Source organism: Sminthopsis crassicaudata, chromosome 5, assembly GCF_048593235.1.
Source record: "Sminthopsis crassicaudata isolate SCR6 chromosome 5, ASM4859323v1, whole genome shotgun sequence".
Classification (NCBI taxonomy): Eukaryota; Metazoa; Chordata; class Mammalia; order Dasyuromorphia; family Dasyuridae; genus Sminthopsis; species Sminthopsis crassicaudata.
In genome coordinates this window covers 290574546-290586095 of record NC_133621.1, presented here as the reverse complement: position 1 = coordinate 290586095, position 11550 = coordinate 290574546, and the positions used below count along the sequence as shown (strand labels likewise).

The 11550-nt window shown below is 40.3% G+C and overlaps 1 protein-coding gene across 1 annotated transcript in view; it reads right to left on the bottom strand.

Moving 5' to 3' along the window:
* Positions 1-798: 798 nt before the first annotated feature.
* The window catches only part of STAB2 (stabilin 2), a 155957-nt gene continuing 145205 nt past the window's right edge, over positions 799-11550 (bottom strand). Inside the window, exons 65-69 of the mRNA XM_074271422.1 lie at positions 10398-10538; positions 9955-10065; positions 8900-9028; positions 5270-5386; positions 799-1574 (exon numbers count right to left, since the gene is read on the bottom strand). Of these exons, the coding sequence (XP_074127523.1) occupies positions 1527-1574; positions 5270-5386; positions 8900-9028; positions 9955-10065; positions 10398-10538 (546 nt within the window). The 3' untranslated portion in view covers positions 799-1526. The remainder of the gene's footprint in view (positions 1575-5269; positions 5387-8899; positions 9029-9954; positions 10066-10397; positions 10539-11550) is intronic.

The window sequence follows — 11550 nt, the reverse complement described above, 5'->3', positions numbered from 1 at the left end:
ATTTTTTATTTTTTATAAATGTGATCTCTCCTGTCTTCCCCACAGAGAAGTGTATGTTGGTGAGAAAGAGTGACTCAGATTTAGGCATGGGCTGCTGTGATAATTTCTGCTTTTGCCTTCTATTGAGTATTATTATTATTTCTGTGTAGTGTTTCTAAGTTCTACTTGATGCTGTCAAGGTGACTGATTTCCTGTAAGTGGGAAGCATACAAGTGCTCAAGAGCCACAAGGGTGAATCGTGGGAGTTAACGTGCCCACACCAGAGTAACCCCCAAGACTCAGAGAGATTGAATTGTAGCCGTGTGGCACACCAAGCTGGCAGTGTGAGTTCTGGTTGATTTGTCATCCCAGAGAGGAATCCATCCTACTCCCAGCTTCTAATAATGAAAAATCAACATTGTGCACTCAGTAAGAATCAGGCATTGTGGTCAGCAAAATCTGGGTCCAAGTCAAGTCCATTTCTGACATATTCAGGTCTGTGTAATCCTGGGTAATAATCAACCTTTTAGTTCCCTAGGATGCTCCTTTAACGCTTAAAATTGCAGAGAAGTACCAGCCTTCTTTGGTAGAGAGCATCCCCCCATCAGGGAGATCACAGGTTTGTTCCAACATAATTAAAATGTGTATTCCAGACTTTATACATGCAGGTTGCTAGCTCAGTCTGAAATAAGGATGCTTTGTTTGCTTCTGACTTTCAGTTGAGGGACAGGTTTCCTATTTCCTTGTCAAGGTCACTCACTGAAATTTTTCAGCCAAACAGATAATGCTTAAGTAGCAGAAATCCTCCTTTTTTCCGTTTGCATTTCATTCAAAAACATTTATTAAGTGCATACTATGTGCAAATTTTTTTTAAAAAAAATTACAATTCCTGCCCTCAAGGAGCTTCCATTCTAATTGGGGCAAGGAGAGAAGAAATACTGCACGTGCAGGATAAATATAAAAAAGAGCAAGGAGTGAATGAGAGATCCAGACAGAATGGTCTAGAAAATCTTGATGGGGGAGGGCAATGTAGGGAGCCTTGAACTCATCCTTGGAGGAAGACCTGAATTCAAATCTGGCCTCAGACACTCACTAGCTGGGTGACTCTGGGTAAGCCACTTAACCTCTGTCTGACTCAGTTTCCTCATTTGTAAAATGAGGATGATAATAGCACCTAATTCCCAGGTCATTTTGAGGACAAAAATGGGATAATTGTATGAAGGACTTTGGAAACCTTGAAGAGCTATATTAATGTTAGCTCTTATTATTCCAGGCAATGTTGAATTCAGGGAAATGTTAGTCTTCCATTGGGCTGAAATGTAGCACAGGAGGAAACGCCCGTTTCTTTGCCTTCTCCCCCTCTAGGTAAAAACAAAAAAGCTCCAGAACAAAAGTAATGAGGTATGACATTGGAGTGACTTTGGCTTCATCATTCCTGAAACTTGGCTGGCCCTAAGTATTCACAGTTCCCATCGCCTGATTGAGGGCTTCTCTGTAAGCCTCCAGAGTGGGGACTTCACAACTGGCCCCCGTAGCTCTAGGTCATCTTAAAGGTCTTGGGTACCACTAGTCACAAGCTGCTGTTCATCAGATTCCTGTAAGAGAGATTTGTTACTGAATAAATCAGCCCACCAGGCTTTCATTTCCCAAAGATGACAACCTCTCCTCCTCCTCCCTTCTTTTGCCAGCTATAATTCTAAGATGGAAACATCCTCCTCCCCCACATATGAATATGTTTGTTCACATTTGACTGTAATTTATGAAAAGTGTATCTTGGGCTGAGAATCCATTACCAGTCCCAGGGGGATGAGCCGAAATGCCACATTACACAAGGTAAGAGATGACACGGGTACAAAGCTGCAGTCAACAAAGCTTATATTCCAGTCATAATGGATTTCTTTTAGCACACCTCCTAACTTTTATTGCCTAAAAAGGATCAGCAAGCTCTCTCCTGCAGTCGTACAATTTAGAAGCCATTTTAAAGAACAGGAATTGTAATTCTCTATCTGAAGATGATTAGACACACTTTGCAGTATTGGGGGGGATGGATTTGTATCTTAAGGTAAACCGAGGCAGATAATTGGTACAAGGAGTAAGAGTGTTGGATTTGGAGTCAGATCTGAGTTAGAATCCCTGCCTTACATATTTACAAGTTGTATAATTCTGGGCAAGTCACATATCTTTTTCCTCATCTGTGAAATGGGTACAATGGATAACAACCACCTCGTTGGGTGGTGGTAAAAATCAAATCTTAGACTGCTCTATACATTAGCTATTATTATTTTTACAGGGAATTGGGGTTAAGTGTCTAAGACTGAATTTGAACTCCTAATTTAAAGGCCAGTGCTCTATCCACTGTGCCATCTAGTTGCCCCAGCTATTAAAATTAGCAAAGGCTTTTAAAGATAAGTCAGTTTCTTAGAAAGGCAAGTAGAAGGGATGCCAGGAAACCTGGTTTCGTGTTTTTATTCTGCCATTAATTAACTGGTGATCTCAAGCCAAGTGATTTTTTACCCTTTTAGGCATTATTTTTCTAATCTGTAAAATGAATGGGTTAGAAAAGATGATCCCAAAGTTCTTCCCATCTCCCACAGTCTCTATTCCTATATTCGAAGAGGTCCTTTCCAGCTCTAACACTGTCCATTCTCCAGTCCCTCCTGCTTCTAATGTTCTCTCAAAGTGGGACTCTCCCTGATTGGGGATTCTAGGATCAGTACTGTTAGGTCCTCACTAGCTTGAATATCCTAAGATCTCTCCCACCGCTGATGTTCAGCATTTAATTGTTCTAAGTTCATCTCTCAGGTCTGTCTTCTACTTCCTTTTTTTTCACAGCAGGAAATATTACAAGTAACTTAATAGGAAAAAGTCCCTTTGGACATGTAGGGTTCAGATTTATTTAATATCTTTGAAATGGAGCTCATCTGTTCTAAGGTGCCACGTTCCATTTTGTGTCTGGGCCTTTAGAAGCAGAGAGTGACTGTCATCTCTGTAGGAGATCTGCTTCTTGGCTCTGGCTCTTTTTTAATAGCTGTGAAATTTTATCACCTGGGGTGCATCTGGAAACTTTTAAATACCTCCATTTTGGGAATATTTCTCTATTTGTAAATGGCTTCCTGTGAATCCCTGGTGCTTTCTGACTTAGCTCTGTGCCAGCATAAAAGGTGACAAGAAATGCATGTCTTTGGGCTTTTATTTTCAAGGGAGCGTAGTTTCCTATAACCCACATTTGAGGAAACCCAGGCAGGAACTAGCTGTGTGACTTGGGTAAATCACACCTGATTGCCTCAGTTTCTTCATTTATAAAATGAACTGGACAAGGAAATGGTGAGCCTCTCCAGTATCTCTGCTGAGAAAATCCCAAATGGAGTCAGAGTCATAAACAAATGAAAAGACGGAACAATAATAAAGGATGAGCTAGATTTCAATCACATTTGGAGATTTTCCCAGAGTATAGGATATCATGAAAGTTTGCTCTTTTAAGATCAACTCCCAAGTCACTCAGTCCATGTGAATTCACATGGCCCATAATGTAAAATCTGATTATCTTCAAGGGCTCCTTCTCTTTTGGCCCCTATTCTGTAGCTCTCCTTTCATTAAAAAAAAAAAAAAAAGGTTTATGAGTGCTATTTTTATAACACTATCTATCCAATGGACTTCTCCAAACCTCCACAGAATGCTTTCTTGTAATAACCAGGTTATTAAGTTACAAATAAATTACTAAGTCTCCATGAAGTAGTCAAGTGAAACATGGTAGCTTATTGGCCATGGCTTTCAATGGGCACCTTATTCGGGATTTCTAGGCTTACTGTCTCTCTCACAGAAGGCTGTGGTATCCTTCATTGGTAACCTTCTGAAATTACAACTGGATTGGTGTTCTGAAGTCTTTTTTCCCCCCGAAACCTTATTGCTTTTAATTCTTTGTAATCTGACTTCCAATTTCAGCACTCTGTAATTACCAGTAATGTAGCTGCTAAATCTGATGACCTTTTCCCTGTCACTATCTTCCTAGATCTCTCTGGGGTATTTGTCCCTCCACTTGCCACCTATCTGCTCTGCTTTCCTCTCTCTTTCTCTGCAGTGGGGGTTACCTGACTTGCCCAGAGTCAAGTGTCTGAAGTCACATTTGAACTCAGGTGGTCCTGATTTCAAGCCCAATGCTCTACATTTTTCCACCCAGCTCTGAAAATATAAACTTAAGATATTTCTAATTACCTCCGGTGCTCAAAGATGCTAATTCTATATAGGATAATTTCAACCACTGATTTTTTTTTTCCTGAGGCAATTGGGGTTAAGTGACTTGCCCAGGGTCACAAAGTCAGGAAGTATTTAAGACCAGATTTGAACTCAGGTCCTCCTGACTTCAGAGCTGGTGCTCTATCCACTGTGCCCTCTAGCTGTCCCTCAACCATCAATATCTAAGTAATTGATATGAAGCAGAAACATAGCATACCGATTGGAATTTCGGTTGCATTTTCTCCATTGCCTCATTTGATTTCCTCAATGAAAGAGCCAGAGATTTTACAAATGGGTCATAAGGTTTTGTTTTTCTTTCTCAATATGGGATGAGAGAAAAAAGCCTGGTAATTGAAAAACAATTTGAAATCAAAGAAAATATGTTGGATTTGGAGCCTGATGTTGTAGTTTCAGGCTCTAGCTATTGGGACTGTAGGGAGTTTCACTTAAATATTTTGAGCCTCAGTTTCCTTGTCTGTAAAGTGATTAGTAGGTTTGACTAGAATATCTTTGAGGTCCTTTTCAGCTCTAAAAATTATGAAAATATAAAGGCCTTTGTATTGAGAAAGGCCTAAGTTTCAAATCTTGCTTCTGACTCCATACTGTCTGCATAAGGTAGGAAGGGTTATTTCAGCTGGTAGGGATCTGGGTCACTCTCTAAGCGGCAGATCAGGTGCCCCCGTCCTTTGGCAGAGGGAATTCCCTGGTCTGGAAGCTCTCTATTTTAATGACCCCCTCATTTTCCTCTATGTCTGGCCCAAAACAGAATCCTCAAGGTCACACGGCAACATGAGAGATTATCTGGCAGCCAGCTCAGTCACGCAGTTCCTGAGTCACAGCATCTTGTCACTCTTTCCCTTTACCCCTGGCAGGCTGAATGCTTTGCTGACCTAAACGAGAGACCATGTGTGAGGTTGTTGTTGGAGAGCTCTAATTGCTGCCCCAAGCAAAGGGGGAGGAATGAGCAATCTCTTGTGAAATGCTTAGCTTTCAGATTCCACTAAAGGCTATTGGGTGGCTTGGCTTGTGCCAGGTACCCTGGAAAGTGCCAACTCACCAAAAAAGGGTCATAGTCGGGTTCTGGAGGCTGCGTGGTTGTGTTCTCATACATGGGGTTGGAGATATTCGAGGACGGCTGTTTGCCAAGGGCTGTGACATCTATATCCTCTTCAGGCTGCAGGGAACACACATGAGCATACACAGTTAAGGCCAGGATCATTAGGGAGGCGGGGACTGGGATCTTTGTGCTTTGGGATCATCACCAAAGCAGGCCAATTGGGTGCCCCTTCTGCCACCTCCCTTTCCCTGATCCCTAATTAAAGTGAAGAAAAAAAGGAGAGATGAAAGGGTCAGTAACTGCCCAAGTAGTGAGCTTTTTAATATGCAGATTTTCTCATTTCTGGATGCTAATGGACTTAAACTGCTGCTTTGAAGCTCTAGGAACCAGGACCTCAAAGGCTGACTGAGTAGAATAGAAACTACTAATTTTTCATATCCTAGAGTACTGAGATGAAATGGTGCCTTCAGCCAGTTTACTCAAAGTACTCTCAGATCAACTATTTGTCCCTTGGTGATCCGGAAATCAGTATGAGATGGGGAGATGAAGACCTGGAATCACTACCACCTGAGGAGGAACAGGTTGGACGGTGCTTTCTGTGATATAAGTTTTGGCCACCCTCTAAAGTTCCGTGCCTGGCGGCAAAGCTCTGGTTACCTTGGCCTTGTTTCAGTCCTATGAAAAGCTCAAGAAAAAAGGGACTGAGTAATTAGGCCTCGATTCCATTTTCTGTCACTAGTCTGGATTTTTAAAAGTTTGGTTGTGAGGAAAATGGTTGTTAGAAATGAGCTCAGTGGATTCAGATTTGGTTACTGTGAAAATTGTCGGAACACGATGGAAACCCCTCCCCCCTTCCCCTTTCCTCCCTTTTTTTTTTTTTTTTTTTTTTGCTGAGGCAATTGGGTTTAAGTGACTTGCCCAGGGTCACACAGCTAGGAAGTGTTAAGTGTTTGAGGACAAATTTGAACTCAGGTCCTTCTGACTGCAGGGCTAGTGCTCTATCCACTGCACCACCTAGCTGCCCCAGAAACCAATTTTCTTTTCCATTGACTGTATCGTTTGTAGAAACCACAGCAGGAGCTCTGAACTTCCAACTCTTGGCATACCCTAATGGGGGAAATGGTTGTACCCTGGAGGGGAAGGGGATGGTAAGATAGGAAGCTACCTAGTGGTGGGCAGTAGGGTAATAGGACCAGCTGTAGCAGGGCCCCAGAAAACAGGTAATCTCCATAACTCAGGTGATCCCACAGCTTCCATATCCAGATCATGTAGCTGGGGTTCATTGCAATTCAATGTCTCTACTATTGTTCTTTTGATTGTACTGTATTATTATTTCCTGAACAAACACACAATTGCATATTAAACCTTTGAAGTAATTATCACAATTGATCAATCAACAAACAGTTAAATATTGGTCCCTTGCCAGTTTGTTCAACAAAGAAAAGATATGTGAATGCTGACTTGGCTGCCTTATCAAGGCCTTCAGTCCATGGTGAGTTACCAGCCCCCAATTTGGCCACTGACTTTTAGACACTATATAATTTTTGAAGCATTTTGTTTTCAAAACATGGACAAGGATAATAAAGCAAGGGCACTGACCCTTGCAAAACCTTGTGTTCCAATTTCCCCCCTTTACCTACCCCCTCTCTTAGACAACAAGTAATCCAATATATGTTAAACATGGTAAAAATACATGCATGTATACTATTATCTTGCTGCACAAAAAAAATCAGATCAAAAGGAAAAAAAATGAGAAAGAAAATAAAATTCAAACAAACAACGTCAAAAGAAGTGAAAATGCTATGTTGTGATCCACACTCGGTTCCCACAGTCCTCTCTCTGCGTGTAGATGTTCTCTTCATCATAAGATCATTGGAATTGGCCTGAATCTAGACACTATATATATCTTGAAAGCTGAAAGAACTGCTGGTGACTCCATTGCTCTTAACCTTTGCTGAGCAGGCCCTCAGGAGGTAAAAGAATCTTGACTCATCCACACTGATGAATCAGGGGGAGATACAGCTGAAGGATGTTGTTCTAGGGGCCACTTTCCTTGGCAATAACTGGTAAGTGTTATGGGCCAGAACTTGAAACAAGGTCAGTGGAATTGATAGAGACAGTAGTTAGCTAATTTAGCACGGTGCTTAACAGTTCTCCAGTTCAGTACCTCTACTCAGTACTTAGTATAATTTCACAAGATTCATACCTTTAAGAGAGCATATAGAAGCTAGGTTCAGAAGCCAAAGAAGGCAGGCAGGAACTCAAGCTCTCGGAACCAAGACTACAAAAGGCCTATAAGAAAGCTAACTGGGCCACAGGAAAGGAGACAAGACTTGGAAAGAGACAATAAAGGATTCTTAATGCTTGGCTGCATTTGGGATGATTACTGCACTGAAAGGAAGGTTGCTCCTAGAAGCCCCCCAAGAAACCTGCTCCCAGAGAATATTACATTTTAGAGAAGAATATTACAGGTAAGGGTTGGAGCCAGGAATAAGAACCATTGGGAAGCTGAATTTGAGGTAAATATTCAAATATTTATTTTATTTACAAAGAGAATGTTCCTTCTCTGCCTCTTGAGTAGTATAACCAGACCCATGCTAATGGCTAAGTTGTGTTGGGGTGTATCTGGTACATGTCAGGTCATTGAGATCAAGTTCAGATATTATTGTCCCTTTTTAAAAAAATAGAAACTTCATGATGGAGCTAAAATGACTTGTTTTAGGTTACACTACTCATTTGGAAGCAGGACAGACAATTGTTTTGTGAATATATTCAGTGCCTTCCCTGGCTGCTGTAAGGAAATCTTATTAAGGTGATGCTTCCCAATTTGGAAACTAAATAAGGCATTTTTAGAACTCAGATAATGGGCAAGTGTGTGTGTGTTGGATTATAGAATGGGAACAATTGAGAAAATATGTGGCCAGGGATTTCATTAAATCCTAGGGAATAAAAGAGACTCTACATCTGGCCCATCTGGTCCTCAGACTTTTTAAATGGGGGCCGGACTATAGTAAAACAAAAGTTCACACTCTGTCTCCTCCCCACAGCCCATTTGCCATAACTCAGGGGGCCGCTTAAACGTCCTTAGTGGGCCCATCTGGCCCGAGGGCCCACCCTTGAGAATTCATTTGTGTAGAAGGAGGCAGCCTTTAATGGTAACTTTGTCTACACCTTCCAAAGGGTTAACCTTGACTGTGGACTATCCTAAGGGGCACTAGACAATATTGGCGCTGCCATTAGATCGATATTTCACCTTGGTGAAATCATAGGTTCTGATGCCAGTGTTTTAACAGCAAGGACGTGACTGAGGGTAAGCGCTAAATGCTTTCATTGTGCTCACAGTGTCGATATTGTTCAGGGACCAAGGGCCTCATTTTTACAGGTGTAGACAATGAAGACATGAAGGATGTGGTTTACGAGTATCACTGTGTACTTATCAGGGGCCAAAGTACCATAAGTAAGAGACAACAAATCTTCAACATTCCCCCTACTCTTGACCAGTACACAGAGCAAACTTGGTCTCCATCACTATACCCAAGGTAATGGCAACCGTTAATAGAGATACAAGCCAATCTTCAGGTCTTAACTTAGCCACAGTGAGCTTCCCTAGCCCATTTTATATTTTCTTACCTCAAAATGCTGGAAGCCGATTGTTCTCCGATTGATCCTGAAGTAAGAATATCCAGCTAACGCAATGGCCCCAATGATCAATATGATGGTGAAGAATACGCCTGCTCCCAAACCAGCATGAGCAGAAACCTGAGCATAAAAGGAGCGTCATATGAACTGATGCGAAGTGAAATGAGCAGAACGAGGGCACTGTATATAATAACAGCAAATGATCAATTATGAATGACTTTACCTACTCTCAGCAATACAGTGGTCCAAGACAATTCTAAAGGACATGATGAAAAATACTATCCACCTTATAATCTCAGGGAGGGAGAAGGGAGAGAATTTGGAACTCAAAAAAATGTTAAGTTATTTTTACATGCAATTAGGAGAAAATCAAATGCTATTTTTTAAAGGACTGTATGAATTGAGGACTGTCATTCTCCATTCTAGAATTCTGTGGCCTATGTGATCTTAGTGATATTGTACCAGTTTCAATTGTGGTTTTCAATTTTTTTCTCCAGTTGTGGAGAGGGCATCGCATCTTAGTAGCACAGTGGATGGAGCACACAGTTAATAAGTGTCTTTTGTCAAAGGCAGGATTTGAATTCAGTTTTCCTGATTCCAGGCCCAGAATTCTATCCATGATATCATGTTGTCTCTAAGGAAAACATAATCTCGATCCCTAAGATTCATATCATTTCTCTATAGCATGTAATTGTTTAAGTCATATCTGATTCTTTGTAATCCCATTTGGGGTTTTCTTGGCTAAGCTATTGGAGTAGTTTTCCATTTCTTTCTCCAACTTATTTTACAGATGAGGAAATTGAGGCAAACAGAGTGAAGTGACTTGTCTAAGGTCACACAGCTAGGAAGTGTCTGAGGCCAGATCAGGAAGACCTGATTCCAGAGTCAATGCTTTATCCACTATAACATTTAGCTGCCCCTCAAACCTAGTTCTTTTCAAAGATAGTTGGTCCTTTCAGAGCAGAACAACAGGGTGGAAATAACTTTAGAAAAAAGAGTAGGTTTACAGAGAATTGATCTCATAGCAAGGGAAAAGCAATACTTACAACTGGTGCAGGAGGTGCTTTCAAAGGCCCTGAAATTACGTGGATTATTCCATTGGAAGCAAAAATATCCCATTGGAGGATGGCTTGTCCATCAACAAATCTGGTTTCATTCTAAGAAAAGGGGAAGGGAAATATCTGTTGGCCTTAAGTTTTTCTTCTCAAATGAGTTTATATTATACATATTATCACTATTTGGGGGAAGGTAAACTATAAACTTCTTGAAGGCAGGGCTTCCCCTTTTATATTTGTATTCCCAAGAATGGTGCCAAGAATATCAAAAGTACTTAATAAATGCCCATGGATTGACTGAAGTCATTTAACCTGAGTCTCAATTTGTTCCTCTATGAAATGGGAATAATGACACTTGGATGATCTTCCTTAGATGGTATCTATAAAAAGGACATTATAAACCATAAAACATATAAACTCATTTTTTTTCTTACAGTGTGAAGTGGGTCTTGCCCATACGTAATCAGAAGCTGGCCCCCTAGCCGAGTCCATAGGGTAGTGCCGTTGGTCAGATCTTCATAAAATAAAGTACTGGCATTGGAGAGATGGTGCTCGATGTCTCTTCCAGAAAGTGTCTAAAAAACAAGTTGGGACACAAGAATGGCATCAATAACAGGTGTAGTTTTCTCTTTTTAAAGGGAGGCCGATAAAGCCATAATAAAGTGCCCTACTCTTAACCACTGGGCCAGCTGCTGATTTGAACTCAGATCTTTGTAATTTTGTTTTTTTGTTTTTTTTTTTTCCTGAGGCTGGGGTTAAGTGACTTGCCCAGGGTCACACAGCCAGGAAGTGTTAAGTGTCTGAGACCAGATTTGAACTCAGGTCCTCCTGAATTCAAGGCTGGTGCTCTATCCACTGCGCCACCCAGCTGCCCCAACTTGTGATTTTGTTAAGGAAGAAATATCTCCTCAGAGTTCATGTAGTAAATAATTGATATCAAATTTATCTACATATATAAAACACATACTCATGCATAATTATGTATATAATATACATGTTTACAGTAAATACATTTATGACATATAAATGTACATGTGTTTATATATACCAACATATGTTATATATACACAGCCCTAATAATGCAGGAAATTGTAAAGGTGAAACCTAGGTTTTATTATTATACTCAAATATAGTTTTAGGTTCCAGAATACCTGAACTGTGATTAGAGTTAAATAGAGCAAAATTATGTCAAAGTTATAGAGAAATAATTATTTTATACATTGTAATCTTGTAAAAGTTAAAGAGGATATAGATCCATAATTCCATACTTTCTTCAATGTTAGGAAATTTGAACTGAGTTAAGTAGAACCATAATCCCATACATTCCCTAAAGAAATGAACTGAATGTTATATATACACAGCCCTAATAATGCAGGAAATTGTAAAGGTGAAACCTAGGTTTTATTATTAAACTTGAATAATAGTTTTAGGCCCCAGAATATCTGAACTGTAGTTAGAGTTAAATAGAGCAAAATTATGTCAAAGTTATAGAGAAATAGTTATTTTATACATTGCAATCTTGTAAAAGTTAAAGAGGATATAGACCCATAATTCCATACTATCTTCAATGTTAGGAAATTTGAACTG